The sequence below is a fragment of the Ahaetulla prasina genome, chromosome 5 (genome assembly GCF_028640845.1).
Source record: "Ahaetulla prasina isolate Xishuangbanna chromosome 5, ASM2864084v1, whole genome shotgun sequence".
Classification (NCBI taxonomy): domain Eukaryota; kingdom Metazoa; phylum Chordata; class Lepidosauria; order Squamata; family Colubridae; genus Ahaetulla; species Ahaetulla prasina.
In genome coordinates this window covers 84,640,102-84,664,645 of record NC_080543.1, presented here as the reverse complement: position 1 = coordinate 84,664,645, position 24,544 = coordinate 84,640,102, and the positions used below count along the sequence as shown (strand labels likewise).

Sequence of the window (24,544 nt, the reverse complement as noted above, 5' to 3'; positions counted from 1 at the left end):
TTGCCGTCCAGGTAGTCCTCGACGTACAACAATTCATTTAGTGACCATTCAAAGTATCAACGGCACTGAAAAAAGTGACATGACCATTTTTCACTTGCAGCACTCTGTTGCAGCATCCCCATAGGCATATTATTTATTGTCCACATCCAGCTTGAGTGTCCTGGATCACTTTCTTTTCTGAAAAACTTACTGGTTTATTGAATACATAACATGGGAAGGCTGAAGTAAAACTAACTCCGAGTTTCTTAAGCTATGCAGACCAAGTAACCAAGGTCCCGTTGTTATGGGAACTATCTGTCTCACTTGCACACCTGCTAAATCCTTCTTGAAAGTTTCCAGTTTCTCACAAACTTCAGTGGAGCTGTAGAAATTTCATTTTTCCTAGTTAACCCTCTTTTAACCAACACCTCCTCCCCCGCTTCCTCTAATGAAGTTGAAATGATGAGTTACATAGATGCCAATGTTTCATTCTTGACATTTATATTCAGATGCCTGTTAACTGGTTCATATTTATGATGGTTGCAGCGTCCTGGAGTTATGTGACCATCTTTTGCGACCTTCTGACGAGCAGTCAATGGGGAAGCCAGATTCACTTAACAACCAAGTTACTAATTTAACAACTTCAGTGATTCACTTAACAAATGTGGCAAGAAAAGTCTTAAAATAGGACAAAACTCACTTAACAAATTTTTCACTTACCAACATAAATTCTGGCTCAATTGTGGTCAAAAGTTGAGGATTACCTGTATATACTCTGCTCTCTCTCCAATGTGCAATAGAGGTGACCTGCCTTGGATGGAATCTGAAAGTAAACCACTTCAGATGTCAGAATTTTTCTGATCTGCCATTACATTTCAATTACAAGATTTGAAATGTACATTAACAATGTAATGCCATTCAAAGAGGGTTGTTTTTTTTTCTTTTCTTTAATGTGCTTTTTTATTCCTTCCTTCTTTGTAGAGATTACAAATCCCCTTTTTTACCTGGAAGCCAGCCACTTTTTTCAGTGCTGTTGTAATTTTGAACGGTTACTAAATGAACTGTTGTAAGTCGAGGACTACCTGTATTGTTAAATTGAGCTCTGAAATGTGAAAACTTCTTAGTTTCATTTTGAACTCAGACCGAAATCGTTTGTTAAGGATATTGAGGCTTTTAGTCTAGCGATGCCTTCAGTCTAACATTTTTATCTCTATGGTCCAGTCTCTTCCTCGAGTCCTCCGCTCACCTCGCTTTGTTCCGGACTCTTGCCAGAATTATAAGGAACATCTTTACGGAAGAGAACTTGCGTCACGTCCGACTGTGTCTCGTCACGTGATGATCCTGGAGACTCTAATATGGCGGCGTCCGTGTCCCCGCCGCCTGCGCCAGTTAAGGGGATGGTGAAATTGAGGTAAGAATGGGTTAGTTGTGTGTTTTGGTTCAGTTGCTAGGTTGAGAGTTGTCTCGTCTTGCTTTGGAGGTGATGTCATGGTAGTACCGTTTCTTATTCTGAGCTCCCTGTTGTCACTTGTTGCGCTTGGATGATCGGAGTAATCTTTCCTCTGTCATGGAGAAACGAAGGAGCTGTAATCCTGAATTCGTGGCGGTTAACGGAGTAAGAATAAAGAGGATTTATTTTGCAGGAGACAGCTAGCAAACTGTAATGCCAAAGATCTCGTGAGAGATGCAGCAAGTGGCTTGCAGAGAATATAAATATAGTTTAGATAACGTGATTTTTGAATGTCAGCATGCATGGGAAAAGCTGCAAACAGACTGATGTAATTAATAAAGGAAAGGAGGGGCATATGTGCGATATAAATAGATTATGACATCAGTTAGGGATGGAGAATAATAGACTAAAAACTAATAATAAGCCTTCTGTGTTTACATTATTCAGTACTAATATGTCCCTCTACAGAAAAATAGAGGAGTAGCAGATTTTAAAAATTGGAACAATATGAGTATTTTTTATAAAACACTGCATCTCAATTCCCAAAACGATTACAGTATTAGACATTAACAATTGCCACAAGTCCCCCCTTTCCCCAAATTCAAAGTTATGAGGTTAAAAAAAGGCACTAGTTTAGATGCTTATTTAAGTTGCAGAGGAGGTATTTCTCTGAAAAACTCTTCTACAAGAATGCTTTAGTAATTTATTGCTATTTGATGGGGGTTGGGGAAAAGAATTGAAAAATACCTGAACAATAAAATCATCTGAACTTTCATAAGTTCACATGTTAAATGTTTGGAACCAAGTTATTGAAGGACCAGGATTGCATTGTGACATTGCCATATACACATAATCCTTTTTTCATCATTGTGCCTGTCTTGTGTCTTCAGGGTTCAGGGTGTCTTCAGGGTTGAGTCTATTCTGGCAAAACAACCATTGATTTAGCAGGTTGTGTGAGCTGGCTAGGCCATAATTCTAAGCCATAATAATGTTTACTTGTTGAAGGTATATGTGTGAATCTAAATATTGCCTCTTGGTCCTTGAGATGTCACTTCTAGATTTAGTTAAACATTTTTGGCCTGAGCAATGTAGAGCTATAGGATGTTTCTTCGATATTGTTTTTAATTGAGCATCTGTATCTGTGGTTTTTGCTGGAAAATTGGAAATTTAATTGTTTCCTTAGGATCCTTTTTTGGAATGCAAGTTTACAGTGGGGATGAGTGGGAAGTATTTGATCTGAATGAGCATTCTAGTAGCAAAGCTAAATTTCTTAAGTTTCTATTTCACCCTATGATCAGTCTTATCTAAATAGGCACCGTTAATGTCAATTTTGCATTGCTCTTACAGGTGGTCCTTGACTTATGACCACAACTGTTGCTAAGTGAGACATTTATTAAGTGAGTTTTGTTCCAATTTACAACCTTTCTTGCCTCATTTGTTAAGTGAATCACTGCAGTTTTTAAGTTACTAACATGGTTGTTAAGTGAATCTGGCTTCCCCATTGACTTTGCTTTGCAAAAGGAGGCCACATGATCCCCGTTCAGTGCAATTGTCATAAATATGAATCAGTAGCCAAGCATCTGAATTTTGATAACCATGGGGATGCTGCAATGGTTATAAGTGAGAAAAAGGCTCATAAGTCATTTTTTTCAGTGCTGTCATAACTTTGGTCACTAAATGAACTGTTGTAGCTCAAGGACTGCCTGTAGTTTTAAGCCTCTCACCCCTTTCTAATATATATTTTAAGTGAGCCTTCAGATCTGGTTTGAAACAACAGCTTAGAAGAAAAAAATTACATTGGTCACCTCAATCCCCACAATGGATAAATGGCTGCAAAAACTGATGGAGTTAGCAGAGATGGCCAAATTGACTGTGTTGATCAAGGAAAAAAACACAAATACTTTTATTTCTATTTGGAAACCGCTTCTGGAGTTTGTGCTTGAGGCGGAAAAAAATGAAACTTTGATTTAGAGTTTTACCAATTAGATAGATTTGTTGTTATAGAAATGGCTAGTTAATACTATTATGTAAAAGTAAAAAGTTGAGGGTCGATATTAATATCTTATTCTACTGCCAAGGGAGTCAGAAGTCAATGCCTTTTTTTCTTTTTCCCCTTCCCCCCCCCCACTTTCCCTTTCCCTTTTCCCCTTTTCCTTCCCTATTTTCCTGTATTTAATTTTGTATTTTCTTTGTACGCTTTATTATAAACTAATAAAAACTATTAAGACAAAAAAAGAAGAAAAAATTATATCCACATATCACTTGCCCTGAACTTATATCCAAATTCCAAATTGGTGGTGGCAGTTAAGTAAAAAAAAACAAAAAACCCAGATATATGGAGATTATATTCTTCTGTTCCTAGGAGAATCTGAAAAAAAAATAGTGCTGGATCTGGCCCCCAGCTTTGTATACTTGCAAAAGGACCCAAAACAAAACATATTCTAGGTTGAAATCTATGCCTACATTATTTATTTTTTCTTTGGTATTTTAATATATGATAACTTTAAGAATGGAATATATTTACCAGAAGTAAATTCTACAAAATTCTGATTTATTTCTAAAATATTAATCAGATTCCACAGAAATTCCACTGAGTTTAATGATTAATAACTAGTAAGAGAAATAGAATTGTAGCATAATATATTTAAAATATTATATATTTAGGATCTGAAAATCTTAGTATTTTATTGATTATCAAAATAAAAGAAAAACTATTTAATCTTCAGCCATAAAAGGTATAGAGCACTTTTGAAGAAAGAGAAGCGGAAGAAAAGGAGACAATCTCTAGCAAGACTGAGAGATTCAGGTAAAAGAAAATATATTCTGATAATGAAAAAATATTTTTTTCCCCACTGTGAATTGTGTTCTAGTGATCAGAGGGGAATGTCAATTTCCACGGTTTTGAAAGTGTAATAGTGTGTGTGTGTATGTGTATATATATCCCCATAAAAGATTTCCGTTTTTAAATTGAATTGTACAGTGTATATGTTATATTAAAGTGGACATTCTGAAGTGGTATATCTTGGTCTGAGTTTTTACATCTCAAAAACCTGGCATTTTAACAGGAGTGTGTAGACATTTATATCGTGTGTGTGTTCAATAACTTTGAGATTACAAAAGATTGGCTATGTAGGCAGTAGTAATAAGCTACTGCTGATGATTTGATTAAATAGTACCAGTAAAATAGATTATTAATTATTAAGAGTTTGAGTTCTTATATACAATCTGTACAAAATAGTCCATGGACAAAATTGAAATATAAGCAGACTTGAGGAAACTTCAAATATTTATTGGGGAAAAAGAATGTTTGAAATAGCTTTAGAAAATTTATTTGGAAAGGTTTATCCTAAAAGAGCAACATTCCCTTTCCTAACATTATTAATCTTGTTTCTTTGGTATAAAATTAAATCTTAATTGCTTTCATTTTGATGAAGTGACTAAATTATTTAGGTTACTGTAGTACTTGGCCCTCCAATAAGGTTTGGGGGTCTAGTTGCATCCATGATTACAGAAACATAAAATTAATTGAATTAGGTCATTCAGGTCATTTGGACCAATCCCCTATTTAAGAGCTTATTTATTTATATTTTATTTAACTATTTCTGTACTATAGACTTTGGACAGCATATGACAAAAGGATCATGGTGTCTCTAATCCAAATTAAAACAACACAATTACTAAATGGTTCCTTATACATATTTGTGATGGTCAAAGACCCATTGAACAGGCTATTAAGAGCTTTGGTGGCACAGTGGTTAGAATGCAGTACTGCAGGCTACTTCTGCTGACTGCCAGTTGCCTGCAGTTCAACAGTTTGAATCTCACCGGCTCAAGGTTGACTCAGCCTTCCATCCTTCTGAGGTCGGTAAAATGAGGACCCAGATTGTTGGGGGCAATATGCTGACACTGTAAACTGCTTAGAGAGGGCTGTAAAGCACTGTACAATGGTATATAAGCCTAATTGCTATTGCTATTTTCAGGGCCTTCTGAAGTAGGAGGATAGGAGCTGTGTATATCTTTTGTGTCAAGGGACTATTACAGAAAGAACTTGACTGATATATCTTTTACTTTTTCTTGGGAATAGGCATATTAGATCCACTGTAGATATTTGTAACAGTCAGGCATGTTTGATAAAACAGTACTTGATGTAACCCAGCAGTATGCCATTCAGAGCTTTATATGTTCAGCCAGCACGTTGAACTGGATCCATAAGTTTATTGAAAACCAATATAGCACTCTTAAGATGAATGTGACTCTAATGTAGTTAGCTTCCCCTAGTAGCCATCTGGCTGTTGCATTCTAATCCCCTATTAAGCACAATTTGCTATAAATTAATTTAAAGCATCTCCAGAAAATGTCTATCTTTTTCTAGACATAGGAGAATCTACTACCTTTCCTGGAAATTAGTTGTATTGTCAGAAATATTATAAGAACAAGAAACAGATTGACTTTCTATAACTGAAATGTATTAATACTTATTTAAATAATGTAGAATGCACTAATCTGCCTCTTAACGAAACATGAGCAATTGGAATTAGGTATCTAATTCTTTTTCTTTATAGAAAATACAATTAATGATGAACCAATTTATGAAAAAGAACTGAATGAAGAAGAGCAAGAACTTGAAGATGAAAGGTGAATAAACAAATTTAACCTGTAAACAGGCAGCTCAAATTTCTGCATGCTTACTTAAATCGATTAACCTTCTATCTAGGTATATAACTTGAAAGACAAGTGTATACAGTGCATTCAGAAAGTATTCAGATCCCGAGGAAGGGGCATGGCCAGCATTGCTGCGGGACGGTGATTCTCGGGGCGCCTCGAGGATCCTGAGGATTGCCGATATTCCTGCTGTTTTGGGGATCCCTTTTTGGGATCATAGCTGTCCTGTAGAGACAGCGAAGAAAGAAGGCACAGATTGGCACAAACAGGGAAGTGGCAAATTCCCTGGTGCGCCGACACCAGCCTCCGACCCGGCGGCATGAAAAGGCAGCCATTGAGCTGTCACTAGCAGGGGCGACCACACTAAAAGATTGGCGCAGGAGAGGTGGCCGAATGGAGGATTCTTACCGGAAAAGTGATTTGCCATCATATAGGTAAGAAGAAAAATCACTAAGGCTTGAAAGAAGTTTTTATTTTGAATCAGCGGCTAAACTGGCATGCGGAAGTACAAATAGAAGGGGAAAAAAATGGAACTTGAAAATTAAAGCCCCAGAAAAACTTTTCATCTGAATTTTAATTTGACTGTGGAAGAGACTAAATATTAAAAAGAATAAAAATCTGAAAGAAAACATCGTTTACTAACAAAAAACTTAAGTCAGGAAATGATAAATTTGGTGGACTAATAATGGATACTTTGTAGCTGAAATATTTGTGAACGGGAAAGAACTATCTGCTGGAGGAAAGAAAGTATCAGAGCGTCTAGAACAATGTGGGGGAAAAGCATTGTTTGGACATCTGTTGTGAACTTGCAAAAGAAGGAGGGGGAGCAGAACAGATAAATACTTATTGGAATATTTTAAAGACATACTGGATGGACGCTTCCAGAAATAAAGAAGAAATAAAGAAGAAAAGAAATATATGGAGTTAAATTTTGGCTATAAATTGATTTAAAAAGTCTTTCTCCTTGTATTGGAAATATGGAAAATTGGGAAGAATTGTGGGAAATGCTTTTGATGATCCGAGAGTCTGTGAGACATATGGCTGGAAAAGAAATCAGTGAGGAGAATACAGATGATAATACTGGGATTGATAGTGAAAAAGTAAAAATGAAGAGAAGAAAAGAAAAGAAATTTTTAAAAAGAGAGGGGGGAAAATGAAAAACAAAAGATTCAGAAGGACAATTAAAAAATGAAAAAGATAGTGAGAAAAATAGATGATTACACTGGGTTTAGCAGTGAAAGACCAAAGAGAAGAGGAAGAAATAGAGAAAAATTGAGGGGGGACATCAAAAGAGTGACAACTTGAGAAAAGTGAGAAAGAAGGAAAAAGAAGGGGAGAAAGAAGAAAATGAAAGAAGGGAAGAAAGGGAGGAAAATACTAAGAGAAGGGGTCTGGGAGAGACTGAAAGAAAATGGTTAGAGGTAGGAGAAAAATGGACAAAAGAAAAGAAATTAAAGTAGTGATAGATTTGCTTCCTTATTTTTCTTTTGTGTGTTTGTGTGTGTGGGTTAATGCATGAAATGAGGGATGATCACAAATCCAGCAGAGGAAATTTGGAATGGTATGGTTTATTAATGAAGATAATTGAATTTTAAGATACAAAATGGGATAAAATTGAAATGTTAGTAAATGATGTATATTGTTGGAAGAAAATATTAAGTATTGAATTTTGAATAGAAATGTTAAGATAATAAGAGATGGAAAGTTATATTAACTGATTATATGATATAAATGGAATAAGATGAAGATAATGTTAAGGTTTAAAATATAGGTGAGGAGGTTGGAAAAATATGTGTAATAATTAAGAGAATTGGGGATGTCTGGATATTAGAGAAATTGAAAATAGATACAGCAAGAGACAGAGATAAGGAGAGAGGTGGAAGGGAGAAGGAGAGAAGGAAGAAAGGAAGAGGAGGGGAGGTAAGGTAAGGTGAGGGAGATAAGTGTAGGAGAGAAGGTTAGAGGGAGGAAGTAGGGTGAAGGAGGAGAAGGGAAAGGGAAGTAGGGAAGGAATAGGAGAGGAGGGGAGAAGAAAGGAGGAATGAAGAAAGGAGGGAAGGAAAGGCGCGTAAGAAAAGGTTGCTGTGAAAGAAATGGAGAAATGACAACCCCGAAAATATTCAAAGAATAAAAATTGAAATAGTAAAAAAAAAAAAGAAAGGGAATGAATATGAATAAAAATGGAGAAATTAGAAAATGAAGGGTGAAAAAAGATGTAATTTGATAAAATAAGCAAAGAAATATTAGGAAAGGAATAAAAAGTTAGGGGGGGAAATATATATTTTGGCAAAAATTGTAATTAAGAAAAATATATTTGAATAGTTTGAACTGTATAAGATAAGGTCACTACATTGTTTATGAATTGTGTTTGTGTGGAGGGGGAAAACAAAAAATCAATAAAAACTTGTACAGAAAGAAAGAAGGAAGGAAGGAAGGAAGGAAGGAAGGAAGGAAGGAAGGAAAGAAAGAAAGAAAGAAAGAAAGAAAGAAAGAAAGAAAGAAAGAAAGAAAGAAAGAAAGAAAGAAAGAAAGTATTCAGACCTCTTTCACTTTTGCCAATTTTGTTTTGCTGCAGCCTGATTCTACAGTTGTTGAAATTAATTTTTTTCTCATTAATCTACTTAGTACCCCATAATGACAAAATGAAAACAGAATTTTAGAAATGTTTGAAAATTTATCAAAAAGAAAAAAACTAAAATATCACATTGGCATAAGTATTCAGACCCCTTCATTCAGTACTTTGTTGAAGCACCTTTGGCAGCAATTACAGCCTCGAGTCTTTTTGGGTATGATGAACAAGCATTACGCACCTGGATTGGGGTTTTTTCATTCTTCCTTGCAAATCCTCTCAAGGTTGGATGGCAACCATCGGTGGACAGCCATTTTCAGGTCCCTCCAGAGATGTTCAATAGGGTTCAAGTCAGGGCTCTGGCTGGGCTACTCTAGGACATTCACAAAGTTTTCCCTAAGCCACTCCTGTGTTGTCTTGGCTGTGTGCTTAGGATCGTTGTCATGTTAAAAAGTGAATGTTCAGCCTAGTCCGATGTCCTGAGCACTGTGGAACAGATTTTCATTGAGGATATCCCTGTGCTTTACTCCATTCAGCTTTCCCTCAACCCTGATCAGTCTCCCAATCTCTGCTGCTGAAAAACACCCTCACAGCATGATGCTGCCCCCACCATGCTTCACTATTGGAATGACATTGGGCAGGTGATGAGTTGTGCCTGGTTTCCTTTAGACATAATGTTTAGAATTGAGGCCAAACAGTTCAATCTTGGTTTCATCTGACCAGGGAATCTTGTCCCTCACAGACTAAGCGTCCTTCATGTGCTTTTTTGCAAACTCCAAGTAGGCTTTCATGTGGTTTGCACTGAGAAGAGGCTTCCATCTAACCACTCTGCCATAAAGCCCAGATCAGGCTGCAGTGATGGTTGTCCTTCTAGAACTCTGTCCCATCTCCACACAGGATCTCTGGAGCTCTGTCAGAGTGACCATCGGGTTCTTGGTCACCTCTCTTACTAAGGCCCTTCTTCCCCAATTGCTCAGTTTGACTGGGCGACCACTCTTGGAAGAGTTCTGTTTGTGCCAAACTTCTTCTATTTGAGAATTTTGGAGGCCACTGCGCTCTTAGGAACCTTCAGTCTGGCAGAAATTTTATTGTAGCCTTCCCCAGATCTGTGCCTTGTAATAATTGCATCTTTGAATGCTACAGGCAGTTCCTTTGACTTCATGACTTTTGCTCTGCTACAGCATGCATTGTCAGTTGTGGGACCTTCTATAGAAAGGTGTGTGCCTTTCCAAACCATGTCTAATCAATTTAATTTACTATAAGTCAACTCCCATTCAAGATGTAGAAACATGTCAGCAATTATCAAGAGAAATAGGAGGCACCAGAGCTAAATTTCAAGTGTTGTTGTAAAGGTTCTGAATACTTATGCCAATGTGATATATGAATTTCTTTCTTTTTAATAAATTTTTAGGCATTTCTAAAATTCTGTTTTTATTTTGTCGTTATGGGGTACAGAGTGTAAATTAATGAGATTAATGTAAATTTTCAGCAACTGTAAAATCAGGCTGTAGCAGGGGTGAAATACTCCCGGTTCGGACCGGATCTCCTGATCTGGTAGCGATGGTGGGAGCTGGTTCGGAGAACCGGTAGCAAAAATTCCTCCCCCCCCCCCCGCATGCCCAGTTGAGCTGCGGTTTTTTTTTTAAACTTTTAAAAGCATTTTTTCTTCGGCCAAAAATTTTTTTTTATTATTTTTTTATTTACATTTATATCCCGCCCTTCTCCGAAGACTCAGGGCGGCTTACATTGTGTAAGGCAGTAGTCTCATTCTATTTGTATATTTATATACAAAGTCAACTTATTGCCCCCCCAACAATCTGGTTCCTCATTTTACCTACCTTATAAAGGATGGAAGGCTGAGTCAACCTTGGGCCTGGTGGGACTAGAACCTGCAGTAATTGCAGGCAGCTGTGTTTTAATAACAGGCTTCTTACAGCCTGAGCCACACCGTGGACCTTTTAAAAAAAATGTTTTTAAAAGTAAAAAAAAGCCTCTGATGATCACGCGGCTCAGCTGGGATCGGTAGAGGCTTTTAAAAGTTTAAAAAAAAGAAGTTGGCCATGCCCACCCAGTCACATTACCCCCCAAGCCACGCCCACAGAACCGGTAGTAACAAATTTTACATTTCACCACTGGGCTGCAGCATAACAAAATTAATAAAAGTGAAAGGGGTCTGAATACTTTCTGAATGCACTGTAAATAGCAAAGTGTAAACAATACATATAGAGCATTCTCTTATTTTCTCTATCTTTAATTGATTACTCTCTAATAATTACTATATAAGCTGCTGAACTTGTCTTCTGATAAACTTTATATATAAAAGGTATACGGTATATAAAGTTTATATATAGTACATCTTCTTGGTCTTAATCATATCTGCTTGGAGATATGCCTCATGGGTTTAGTAGAAGTTACTCCCTAACAGGATTGCGGCCTCATTGTTGACAATGTTATTGCTAATTTTCATCAGTTAATTTAAAGAAGGAATAGCATATAGAATTGTTTAAAATGAAACTACTTGATTTACTGTTAACCTGATTATATTGGAAGGCAAAGGCTTCATGAAGAATGGTTGCTAAGAGAAGAAAAGGCTCAGGAAGCTTTCAAGATCAGGAAGGAAAGAGAAGAGGCAGCCAGAAAACGTCAGGAGGAAGAAGAGGTATAGTGTACCTTTTGAAACGATGAAATAGCCTTCTAGAATTAATTTTTCAATCTTCAAACATCATTAATGCCTTTATTTCAAAAAAGAGAGCAACACTCAAATTGCCGTTTTGGCGATTTGGCAATATTATCAATAATATTATTGATAATAAGGGACGTGGTGGCTCAGGGGCTAGGACATTGAGCTTGTCGATCGAAAGGTCGGCAGCTCAGCGGTTCGAATCCCTAGAGCTGCCGTGTAACGGGGTGAGCTCCCGTTACTTGTCCCAGCTTCTGCCAACCTAGCAGTTTTGAAAGCACGTAAAAATGCAAGTAGAAAAAATAGGGACCACCTTTGGTGGGAAGGTAACAGCGTTCCATGCGCCTTTGGCGTTGAGTCATGCCGGCCACATGACCACGGAGACGTCTTCGGACAGTGCTGGCTCTTCGGCTTTGAAACGGAGATGAGCACCGCCCCCTAGAGTCGGGAACGACTAGCACATATGTGCGAGGGGAACCTTTACCTTTACCTTAATATTGATAATGCAGCATTACATTTGGAAGCGATGCTAAATAAATATCAAAGGGATCAGTTATCTTATTTGTGATTTAAGTTGCTTAGACATAAATTAAGTTTAGTTGATTACAATGAAATATGGTCAGTCTTCATTGAAGCTCTTTTGTAAAATTATAGTTATATCTGTGAGAAGCCCTTAAATGTATTTATTTTTATTTATTTAAAACATTTATATAGCCACCTGTCCTATATCAAACTTTGGGTGTTTCCCAATCGGCAAGTAAAACAACACCAATTAGAAAATAGTATAACACACATATCTATTAAAACCATAAACATCAAAAACTTAGCATCAAAGTTACGTTTCCAACATCATTAAATCATTATTAAATGTATTATTTTGTTACGTTGTTGCATTGCTTTCTCTTCAATAATGCTTTTTATCTTTTATAAATAAAGCAAACATAATTGGTGGATGTTTATAAAATTATGAGAATTTCCATGTAATCAAAACAACATGATAGCATATCTGACAGGTAAAAGAATAAAGAACAAATGGAGACCAATCCAGCCTTCCAAAAGAAGGGGAGCGGTACTCTGTTATAAAGAGTGGAAGGAAAACAAAATGTAAGAATGTTTGATGGTTTTTTTTTCTGTGTATGGCTGCTTCCATCATTGGAGATGCCAAATGTTTTTTTTTTATGGCTTCTCTTTTCTTTTTCCTCCTTATGATCTTGCCTATTTGATTTCTTCTGTGCTGGCTTTGTGGCCCATCCTTGCCTATGGAATAAGCTGACAATTAATTTAGGCAACTTCTGTGAAGCAAGAAATCCAAAAACTACAGATGAGTAAGGCTTACTGAAGACTATAGGAAACTGGAATCTAAGCATATCAGCTACTTCAGTAGCTCAAAAATAAGCCCTTGAAACAGGACTCCATTTTTTTTCCATTTTTTTTTCCTTTCTGCTGTTTGTAAGACATTGAGTGGGCTGTCATGTTTTCATTGTTGCAGCCATAAGATTTGCTATTGTGTTGTTTTTCTCTATAGTAGCTATGTGAGAAAAGTAATTCACAAAATTTACCCACATTGAAAAGTCAAATAAATTTGAATTGGTTCATTGGTTAAAAACCAGCCACCTAATTAATTTCAAGCAAACAATATTAATTTAATATGATGCAACAACTGTTATTAATTTGAAATTAATTTTCTAGATAATAAATGGTTTGTTCTTTTTTTTAGCAAAAAATAAAGGAAGAATGGAAAAAACAACAACAGAAAGAACAAGAGGAGGAAGACCGAAAACAACAAATGAAGAGAGAAAGAGAGGTGATTCCTGCTCTAGGAGGATAAATCCAATGCATATCCTCTCATTGTACTCATGTTATAAGAGTCCTAAGTTACTTCAGTGAGATACCAGATTTTTAAACAGAGATTTAAGTTGGAGAGTACCAATCAGTTTGTTCAAAGAAATCTCATCTGGAATAGGTCATATAACTAACTTTTGTCCAAGAAACAGTCAGATTCCTGGGTAGTAATGTTTCAAAGGGAGAATATAAGACACCAGAGATAGCAGCCAGAGAAGACAGGGAAAGCAGGAAAGGATGATTGGGAGGCAGTTGGACCAGTGGAATATATTGTGTAGGCACAACAATGGCAGCTGATGGTAAGTAGGGACTGGACACAGGTAATGTTGTTGGTTGGGCAGGTCAGTGGGATATGCTGTTGAATGGGGAGAGAGGGAACTGTGTATACTGACCATTCCATAAAATCCCTCCAGTTCCTGTGGTTTTATTTTGCCTAGTTTGGGCCAACAGTAACCTAAGCCAAACTTCATCTCTACAGAATGGGGGTTTGGCAGAACTTCTTGAATGCTGTGTTTCTTTTGAGTTCAAAACATAGCATACTTATGATTCTGGCTTACTTATTCTAAATTAAGTCATTATGTAAACTATTAAACTAATATTTCTGAGTGTAAAGGGACTGGCTTGCACTGTAATTCAGTGTTAAATTGGAAAGAATATAGAATAACGACCAACTTTACCTTCATACTTCTCAAATATATATAGTATCCTTTTTGTACATTTGCTTCATCTTGCTACAGCTGGCAATTATAAGTTTTCTGAGGCAGAAAGAAAAATCACAAATTTGCAATACTCTTTCTTGGTCAATGGTTATGACCAAGCTACCAGCTCTATTCCTATATTGGCAAATGAAAAAACTTCATGGCTTTTGGTACAAAAAGCAAGTAGGCTTCTTGCTAAGAGGATGTAGATGCAGGAAAATTATGTGTCAGTTAAGTAAACTTTATTTAAAGTTGTAGCAAATAAAGATTAATCTTGTTTAAAGTTCTTAACATGGAATTATACTGCTGCGATTCCTTAACTTTTTTTTTCACTTAAAGATGTTGCAGCTCATCTTTACCTGGTTTATTCATCAAGACGTATCTTTTTCTATAGCTTGTTAAATGGGGGAAGAAACATATTACAAAGGTTTATTTTTATAGGTTATACTTTATAGAATCTTTGAAAGTAAAAAGTGTATATGTCTATTGCTCATTTCTTTGGCAAAAAAATTGAGATTTGTCATTTTATACTGATATTTAAAACACTTAGAAAGAGGAGCTTGGGTTATAGAAATAATTGAAGTACATAATTCTTCATAAAAACTTGGTGCTATAAAGACATATCTGCCTTCAATATCATTTTAATTCCAAGAAGTGTCCTGGATCCCAAATGAGTCATATAAGCTTTCTTGGAAAATAAATACTAGTGCTGTTTCAGAGTGTGGCCACAAAAGGTAAGAAGTGCTAGAAGGTGTGGTAGGAAGCTTATGTCTCCCATGGCAGCTCTTTTGTGAATGAGCATCATTTCCAAGTGGCTATTTTGCCTGAACATGCACAACATAATCCAAATTTGCCCACATACCCTGAAAGGTTAAACCTACTATTGATCTATAAAAGCTGAGCTGGACTAAATAAACCTGATATTAATGTGAACAAGTATTGGACTCAGTGTGAATATAATCACTGAGGAATCATACTGTATGTGAATGATTTTGACAATCACTGGTTACAATTGAAGTTCTGATATATAATGAAATCAGAAGCTGTTGATTAATTCTTAATTACCCTTAGTGCTTAGGGTTGTGGCTTTTTTAAAATACACTTAACAATTTTTTTGTATACTAGTGCTCAACTTTATTCTGCAACTCTAAGCTTTGCCATTCAGACATTATTTGCTCAGTTAAAAGTGCAGCAATCAGTGCAGCAAGTGAAGCTGAGCATATTTAACCTTGTAATTGCCATTGAGAAAATTGAATATAAATCAGTGTTTCTGCTACATAATTTGCAGAGTTTCTGATACAATGACATTCTGATACTTATCCCCAAAGTATACCTACATTAGAAAGGGAACCAGTCTCATCCAAATTCAAAAGATTGATACAAAGAATTCATAATATATTTAACTCATTGCAGAATTATATTGCTAACTTTCAAAACTAAAAAATCAGAATATCTTCTACACTTCCTTTATAATGTTTAGGGCTGTGTTTTAATTGTTGACAAAGGGAATGTGAGTAGATGTGGAGGAAATTATTTAAAATATAATTTAAATGCTTTCTCTCTGTGTGTACAGTATGTTGTATGAGTGTGTGTACATACATGAATACACTAGAATAATATGTAAGCCTTCTCTCAGTTGAACTAAGTAAAGCAATACTTAAAGCTGAGCATTTTGATCTTAACTAAACAAATCAGATGTCAGGATTCAAAGTTTTTACTAGTTCTGTATTTGCACCATTTGTAGGATGCCGTGCAGAAGATGTTGGATCAGGCTGAAAGTCAGGTATGTTTAGAGCAGGGACACAGAGCATTTTAGCTAACAAGAAATATGGTTTGTAATTAATAATTTGGATAGGCAAAGGACTACTGCAAATGCAGGGATACCGTCAAATGCATGATGCTAGAATTTCTGTGGTGGATTTTTTTTGAGATGATAAGAGAATTAGTGATTGGTTTGTTTTTGATGTGTTAATCTGATTTTAGACTTTAACATTAGACTTTGAAAGCTTAAAACTCTGTTTCCTTTTGTGGAAAGTTATATCTTTTTTTCAAGATGTTTTGGTACTGAAATTTAGTAGCTTAATCTAGACACTGGGAAAAGGCATTGGGGAACATATGTGGGTTGCCCAGTCCTCCTGCTTTAGAGATATAATACAAAATGGAACAGTGATATATATTTAATTATTCTTTGTATCAGCTTTTTATATTGCTGCCTATCAGCTATTTAATGCAAATACCTTTCATAAATAATAAGATGTATACACGTTTGTTCAAAAGCATGCAAATAAGAGTAGATAAATAGGTACCATTTTGACGGGCACTTTGGTGTAAAATCATGCTGGTCACATGACCACAGAAGTGTTTTCTGACAACTCTGGCTCCCTGGGCTAAGAACAGAGATGGGTACCACCCCCTAGAGTTGGACACAACTGAACAGAGGGAAGCTATACCTTTATTTGGAATAGCGCACATATTAGTTGAAATGCTTTGTGAAAGCATAAACATATTTTAGTGCTGTTATTTATGTCAATATAAATGAAGGAACAAGAAAAATTAATCATAGGGGCACATTTTGGATAGCTTTATTTGATCTAAAGATATGTCTTCAGAAAATAATATCAGCAATGTCATAAATTCATCAGTAAGTGATAATGTCTTTTAGTAGGGAATTATGTCTCTGAATATTTTGTAACATTAGATATGATTGTTTAAAACTGTGGAATGTAATGAAATTTAATTTAGTGATGAAATTTTATTTTCTCTTTATTTAATAAAGTTAATGATGTTTTTATAGAAAAGCTGATTTATAAGGTAAATGTACTCATCAGAATGCATTTATAAACTTTATTTTGTTTTTATTATAATGCTATTGTTTTGGGGGGGGAAAACACAGCCGGAAAATGGAACTACTTGGCACAATCCTGAGCCCCCAGAGAACATAGGCACCGAGAAAGATCGTGCTAATTGCCCTTTCTATATTAAAACTGGAGCATGCCGATTTGGAGACAGGTAATTCAATCCTAATTGAATAATTAAAATAACTAGTAATGTTTTTTTCTACAACGTTAATTAATATATTAAACATTTTGGCTTATATCCGAAGGATGAAATTTACTCACTGAAAGACATTCCATCTTGAGATGAATACCCACCATGGCAGCTATTGCAGTGTTTTAATAATTGATGGGCAAGCTTCTTCACCTGGAAAAGTGATTAATTTCTCCTCCCCCTGCCCTTTTGTGTTCATCTCCAGATTAGCTTTCAACTTCTGGAGAAACATGGGAAACTGTGATTTGGGTGTCATGCACATCATTGAATGGGTAGTTCTGCTCAAGAAGGAGCCCATTTTGTGTATGAAATTAATGTGGGTTATAAAGTTACTGTTGCTGTGCAGTGTATATGAACAAGAAAGGTGCCATGATTAATTAGTTGATTAGTTTCAAGAATTTTATACTGTTATTCAGTAACAATAAATTCAAGTTTTAGTGTTTTGGTTAATGGAAAATGCCCTTAGAACAGTTAAATGGTGAATAAGTAGCTCTGCTTTGCAGGAAAGATTCAAGCAACAGTCATAAGTGGAAGGAGATGGGTGATGGGAACGATGAGAAGATAAATAGTAGATTAATAGAATGGCTTTAAAGTTAGTGATATATGTTGCTAACATTTATATTTCACTAGGCTTACTGTTCTAGTGAAACATGTCATACATGATCAGATTTTTAGTAGTTTCAGTGCCTTTTTCTTTTTAATTGTAGGTGTTCTCGGAAACATCATTATCCAAGTTCTAGTCAGACCCTTCTTATCAGGGGAATGTTTGTTACTTTTGGGATGGAACAGTGTAAGAGAGATGACTATGACACAGATGCAAGTCTAGAATACAGTGAAGAGGAAATTTATCAGCAGTTCGTAGATTTCTATGAAGATGTACTTCCTGAATTCAAAAATGTGGGGAAGGTTATACAGTTCAAGGTATGAAAAGTTTTAGTTTGGTATTATCTGCATGTCTTAGTTGTGAATTTGTAAACAGAATTGTGGAAAATGTAGGACCTCAATCTTGTGTGAAGAAGTGGGGAGGCAGAATAAGTTCGTATGTTGGTTATAAATGAGTTTATGTGCTTTTTCTTGCTGAAAAAAATCTGACAAGTGATGCCCCTAAGTCAAACGAGTATAAAAAAACCCGGATGATCCTCTGGTCATTTTATAAGTGGAAAACAAGGAAGCATTTTTTGTCTTCTTTTCTGCCCTTCTGTGTAGCCTTGGCATATTAGTTTCTTTAATGTCTTCTTTGATTCCAACTTTCATTGTCAGGTTGGTATAACTTGGACACATAGGGAACATTTATATTCTAACTCTATTCCAGCAAGAGAAGAGCTAATGACCCAGTTGGTTTTAGGTCAAGAAGATTTAGCTGAATGCCAAAACAAGTTCAGTTACCTGTTGAACTCTTGAGGAATGTAGCAAAATGCTAATTTTAACAGTGAATTAGATATGGTTTTGAATTTTACAAGTTTACTATTTATCTATGAAACAGCTGTTTGCTTACTAAGATAGGTAAGCACACAACCAGCTTATAGCTCTTTGAATAGGATGATAAAATTAATGCTTTGCTGCTGTAAATAGTGTACCTTGTAAAAATGTATTATTGTGTAATCCCTTGTTCAGGTACTAAGACCTGACAATCTAATTCCCAATACAGTATGCGTAAGATTAAAGCTTAATATAAACACAAAGAAACTGTATTTACAAAATTAAGGGAAAAGCTATGAGGGTTAGTTTTTTTCAGATATAGTTTGAATGATGTTTTAATCTTTTACATAGGTGAGCTGTAACTTTGAACCTCATCTTCGAGGAAATGTGTATGTTCAATACCAGTCGTAAGTATTTAATAATAAACAATTTAACTTAATGAAGATCTTACAAAAAGCTTTAAGGCAAGGCATTAATGGGTTGTGACGGAGGGAAGTGTATTTCAGCATGTCAGTGGCCCCTTTTGAGCATTAATTTCCTATAACTGGACTGTTTGGTAAAAGATCTGCAGTGGATTATGTGAATGGGAGTTCCTTCACAAAACCAGGAACCGTTCCTTTTTAAGATTTCCTATCACACAAACAATTTTAATCATATTCTGATCTTTCCTATTAAACATGAGGTTAAGATAATTCAGAGCCCATTTGCTTTGACCTGCACAGGTAATCCTTGATTTATAACCAGTCACTTAGAAATTATAACGGACCGTAATAAAGATATCCGGATTTAAAGATCCGAGCCCATCCCGCCACCCTCCAGAATTTGGGCACTCAGCAACCTACCCACATTTATATGGTTATATGCCATGATTCACATTTTTGCCAAAAAATAGCGTTTTTTTCATGTTTCCAGCAAAAACGGCCTTATAGTGAACAATGGGTTCATCTAACAACTGTAGTGTTCATGACTGCTGTTTGCTCAACAACTGTTACAAAAATTATAAAATTGGACAGTCACATGGTAACTTACATAACAACTGTCACATTATGACCGTAACTGCAGGTGTTGTTGATGACTACTTGTGTAGGACGAGGTATATCAAGATGTTTTGTCTGCTTAGCAGTATCTCTTGTTTTAATGCCTCTAGTTTCATGACAGTCTAGCAATGTGTTCTCAATTTGATTTTTAAAGAGAACAAGAATGTCAGGAAGCTCTCAGTTTATTCAATGGTCGATGGTATGCAGGGCGGCAGCTGCAGTGTGAGTTTTGTCCAGTAACAAGGTGGAAAACAGCTATTTGCGGTAAGTCAGTGAAACTTGATAGTTTCTGTCTTTGTGATGGGGGTTTGTTTTGCATTTTTGCAGTGAGGCTGCCTAAAAATCAATATTTCCAAACTGAGTAGGAAGTGATGAAATACAATTTTATGCTGCTATAGCACTTGTAGGTTTCCATACATCAGATTGCTGAGGTCATGCCATAATCTTTCATTGATGGGCTCTCTAGGTCTAAATTAGCATGTTTCTCTAGGACTCATAACTTAGTATGACAAAATGCAGCATGTTTAGCTACTGCTGTATTATTGAATGTACTGAAGAAATATCTCTCAGACATATGCAGAGTTATATATGGGATATTCTGGAAAAAGCTAAAATTTTTGAAAACACCTTTGCCTAAATATTTCTGTTCATTGGTTGATTATATGGATAGTAAACTATCCACAAAGCCTTTTAGATAACGGTAATATTTTGCAGACATAGATAAATCACAAAGTGTATTGAATGGAAACAATCTTGATTTTAAATTCGGTAACTTAAAATAAATCCTTTTTCAGGTTTGTTTGAAAGGCAAAAGTGTCCAAGAGGGAAGCACTGTAACTTTCTTCACGTATTCAAAAATCCAAATAATGAATTCTGGGAAGCCAACAGAGATATTCACATTTCCATTGACTGGGCTAAAGAGGCAAGTAAAAACTCTGAAAGGAGAAATAGATTGGGGTACTATGAAGAACATTATAGCAGATCAAGAAGAAGGAACAGTCAAAGTCCCGATCATTCATACAATAAAAGAAATGGAGAATCTGAAAGAAAAAAATCTCATCATAAACATAAGAAAAGTCATGTTTCTGAGAAATTGGGCAGTCGTGGAAGGCAACGGTCACACAGTAAAAAGAAAAGACGGAATCGCGACAGGAGCCTGACATGTAGTCGTAGTAGAAGTCCATCTCCTACAAGAAATAGAGGCAGAAAAACATCTAGTAGCAAAGGAAGGAATAGCTGAACTTGCTGGAGAATTATTTTTAGGACTTGGATGTGTTTTGAAAAATATTACCTATAGTTCTATTAGATCAGTTGTACATTGTTGTGCTCTAAAATAAAACTGTTATGCGCTACCTTGTCTTAAAAGTTTTGCAATAAATTATAAGAAAAAAAATGACACACACCTGGGACTTGTTTAATTAAGGTGCTGTAGAAAGTGGATCTTTTGTGGATGTTCTTTTTTTAATTCTTTAGCTAAAATAAGTATTGTGTTGTAAGTTAAACAACTGAAGTGGCTTACACTTTGTTTATAAATAAGTGCATTAAATAAGTCTACTATACTTTCACATTTGTCCAAAGTTACATTTTGATTATATTTCCATTCAACAGTCTCCATACTACAAAAAAAAAAACCCTAAGAAAAACAGTACTTTGCTAGAATCACAAGCATCCAGTTTTAGCATGCCTTCTCCATCCTGCTGCTTTCTAAATGTGATAGTACACTGCTCAAAAAAATAAAGAGAACACTTAAACAACACAATGTAACTCCAAGTCAATCACACTTCTGTGAAATCAAACTGTCCACTTAGGTAGCAACGCTGATGGACAATCAATTCCACATGCTGTTGCGCACATGGAATAGACAACAGGTGGAAAGCATAGGCAGTTAGCAAGATATCCCCAATAAAGGAGTGGTTCTGCAGGTGGTGACCACAGACCACTTCTCGGTTCCTATGCTTTCTGGCTGATGGTTTAGTCACTTTTGAATGCTGGCGGTGCTGTCACTCTAGTGATAGCATGAGACGGAGTCTACAACCCACACGTAGCTCAGGTAGTACAGCTCATCCAGGATGGCACATCAATGTGAGCTGTGACAAGAAGGTTTGCTGTGTCTGTCAGCGTAGTGTCCAGAGCATGCTGGACACTACGCTGGTGCTGGTGCTGGTGCTGGTGCTACCAGGAGACAGGCCAGTACATCAGGAGACGTGGAGGATGCCATAGGTGGGCAACAACCCAGCAGCTGGACGGCTACCTCCGCCTTTGTGCAAGGAGGGACAGGAGGAGCCCTGCCAGAGCCCTGCAAAATGACCTCCAGCGGGCCACAAATGTGCATGTGGCTGCTCAAACGGTCAGAAACAGACTCCATGAGGGTGGTATGAGGGCCCGAAGTCCACAAGTGGGGGTTGTGCTTACAGCTCAACACTGTGCAGGACGTTTGGCATTTGCCAAAGAACATTGGCAACTTTGCCACTGGCGCCCTGTGCTCTTCACAGATGAAAGCAGGTTCACACTGAGCACATGTGACAGACGTGACAGGGTCTGGAGACACCATGGAGAACGTTCTGCTGCCTGCAACATCCTCCAGCATGACCAGTTTGGCAGTGGGTCAGAAATGGTATAGGATGGCGTTTCTTTTTTTCTTTTTTTAAATTGAAAAAGTTTTACAAAACACATTTTTAAACCATTGTTCCCCCCCCCCACTTCCCCCTTCCCTCCTCTCTCTCCCCCCCAACCCCCCCAAGACTTCCCAGAACAAAATGCAATGTATAACATTTATCAATCATAAGCTAACATACCACAAAAATCTTAACTCATATCAACTCTCTTCCAACACCCCTTAACTCCCCTTTCCCATTTAAACATATACATTAATATATGCCATTCATAAGGTTATTCATAAACTATTTGATACTTTTTAGTCCGATACTTGTTTTGAACATAATCAATCCACCTTTTCCACTCCAATACATATTTTTCTTGTGAATGTTCTTTCAAATACGCAGAAATTTTTGCCATTTCTGCTAAGTTTGATACTTTTAAGTGTCCATTCTTCAATCATAGGTAAATCTTCTCTCTTCCAGTATTGTGCAACCAAAAGTCTCGCTGCTGTTATTAAATTTAGAATCAGCTTAGTCTCTATAACTGTACAGTCTGTAATTATACCCAATAAGAACAACTGTGGAGTAAATTTTATCTTCTTTTTCAAAATATTCTGCATAATCCACCATATTTTAATCCAAAATGCTTTGATTTTTTTACAAGTCCACCATATATGAAAATAAGTAGCATCCTCACATTCACATCGCCAACATTTAGCTTGCATATTCGGATACATACATGCCAAATTTTTAGGGTCTAAATGCCATCTATAAAACATTTTATAAAAATTCTCTCTTAAACTTTGTGCTTGTGTAAATTTGACATTTCTAACCCATATTTTTTCCCATGTTTCCATCATTATAGGTTGTTGACTATTTTGTGCCCATTTTATCATACAATCCTTAACTAATTCTGTTTCAGAGTCTATTTCTATCAATACATTATAAAGGTAAAGGTTCCCCTCGCACATACGTGCTAGTCGTTCCTGACTCTAGGGGGCGGTGCTTATCTCCGTTTCAAAGCCGAAGAGCCAGTGCTGTCCGAAGACGTCTCCATGGTCATGTGGCCGGCATGACTCAACGCCAAAGGCACACAGAACACTGTTACCTTCCCACCGAAGGTGGTCCCTATTTTTTCTACTTACATTTTTACGTGCTTTCGAAACTGCTAGGTTGGCAGAAGCTGGGACAAGTAACAGGAGCTCACCCTGTACCACGGCAGCACTAGGGATTCGAACCACCGAGCTGTCGACCTTTCAATCAACAAGCTCAACGTCCTAGCCCCTGAGCCACCGTGTCCCCTTCAATACATTATACAGCCTCTTAATATGCATTTGACCTTGATCTCTGATTTGTTTTACCAATTTTTCCTCATTTTGCATAATACCAATTTTCTTATCTAATCTCCATCTAGCTTGCAACTGTCCACACTGAAACCAAGTATAATTCATGCCTTCATCTCTCAGTTTGTTTAAAGTTTTTAGTTGTAGCTTACCCTTTTCTACAAAAAGAAGTTCTTTATAAGTAACCACCTCTTGCTTTTGTTCTATATTTATATTCTCTATCATATGTCTAGGAATTATCCATATTGGTATTTTATAATCTAGCTTGTATTGATATTTCTTCCACACCCTTAACAAAGTATTTCTAAGAATATGACTTTTAAAAATCTTATCCACTTTCTTACCATAAAATAAATAGGCATGCCATCCATACAACAAATCATAACCTTCTATAGTCAAAAGTTCTTTCCTCTGTTGAATTAAACCAATCACTGATCAATGAGAGAACAACTGCTTCATAGTACAATTTCAAATTCGGCATTTTTAGACCCCCTCTTTCACGTGTATCCTGCATTATCTTTAATTTTATTCTCGGTTTTTTGCCCATCCAAATAAAATTACTAATCCCTTTTTGCCATTCCTGCAAATTTGCATCCTTCTTAAGTACTGGTATCATTTGAAACAAAAATAAAAACCTAGGCAGAACATTCATTTTTATTACTGCTATTCTTCCCAATAAGGATAATTGTAAGTTCTTCCAATGTTCCATTTCATTCTGTACTTTCTGCCACAATACTTCATAATTATTTTTATATAATTTCACATTCGATGCTGTGATATATACTCCTAGATATTTAACCTTATTAACTATTTCATATCCAGTTACTCTTTCCAATTCGTCTTTTTGTTTAATATTCATATTTTTAGTTATTATCTTAGTCTTCTGTTCATTCACTTTAAATCCAGATACCTTACCATATTGATCAATTATCTCTTTCAAATATATAGCAGAATGAATAGGTTGAGATAAAGTAACAACCAAGTCATCTGCAAACGCTCTTAATTGATAGTCTTGATGTTTAATTTTTATTCCCTTTATTTGGCTTGCACCACGTAATCTATTCCATAAAATTTCTAAAGTTCTAAATTTCTATTTCTATTGAAAATTTCTATTGTTCTAAATAAACAATAATGGAGACAAAGGACATCCCTGTCTTGTCCCTTTCTCAATTCTAAAAGACTGTTAAACTATTATTAATTATTATTTGTGCTGTCTGCTT

At 36.1% G+C, this 24,544-nt stretch overlaps 2 protein-coding genes across 12 annotated transcripts in view; one reads left to right on the top strand and one right to left on the bottom strand.

Annotated features, from left to right (window-relative positions):
- CLTRN (collectrin, amino acid transport regulator) overlaps positions 1 to 1,287 on the bottom strand; it is a 39,264-nt gene extending 37,977 nt beyond the window's left edge. For 4 of the 10 annotated variants that reach the window (XM_058185459.1, XM_058185455.1, XM_058185458.1 and 1 more), the window contains exons 1-2: positions 1,226 to 1,242; positions 700 to 802 (exon numbers count right to left, since the gene is read on the bottom strand). The gene's annotated coding sequence lies outside the window, so the exon portion shown is untranslated. The other 6 variants (XM_058185457.1, XM_058185453.1, XM_058185452.1 and 3 more) reach the window with 5 other exon arrangements.
- Positions 1,288 to 1,293: 6 nt separating this feature from the next.
- Positions 1,294 to 20,780, top strand: ZRSR2 (zinc finger CCCH-type, RNA binding motif and serine/arginine rich 2). Of its 2 annotated transcripts, XM_058185448.1 has the most exons (13): positions 1,320 to 1,390; positions 2,777 to 2,826; positions 4,156 to 4,235; positions 5,992 to 6,064; positions 6,144 to 6,525; positions 11,211 to 11,319; positions 13,058 to 13,144; positions 15,625 to 15,663; positions 16,774 to 16,889; positions 17,636 to 17,849; positions 18,699 to 18,754; positions 19,539 to 19,648; positions 20,179 to 20,780. In XM_058185448.1, exons 5-13 carry the CDS (start codon positions 6,485 to 6,487, stop codon positions 20,622 to 20,624), a joined length of 1,218 nt encoding a protein of 405 aa, XP_058041431.1. In that variant the 5' UTR covers positions 1,320 to 1,390; positions 2,777 to 2,826; positions 4,156 to 4,235; positions 5,992 to 6,064; positions 6,144 to 6,484; the 3' UTR covers positions 20,625 to 20,780. The 2 variants fall into 2 exon arrangements, with proteins under 2 accessions (XP_058041430.1, XP_058041431.1); XM_058185447.1 differs by lacking the exons at positions 2,777 to 2,826; positions 6,144 to 6,525 and having other exon boundaries at positions 1,294 to 1,390.
- The last annotated feature ends 3,764 nt before the right edge of the window (positions 20,781 to 24,544 follow it).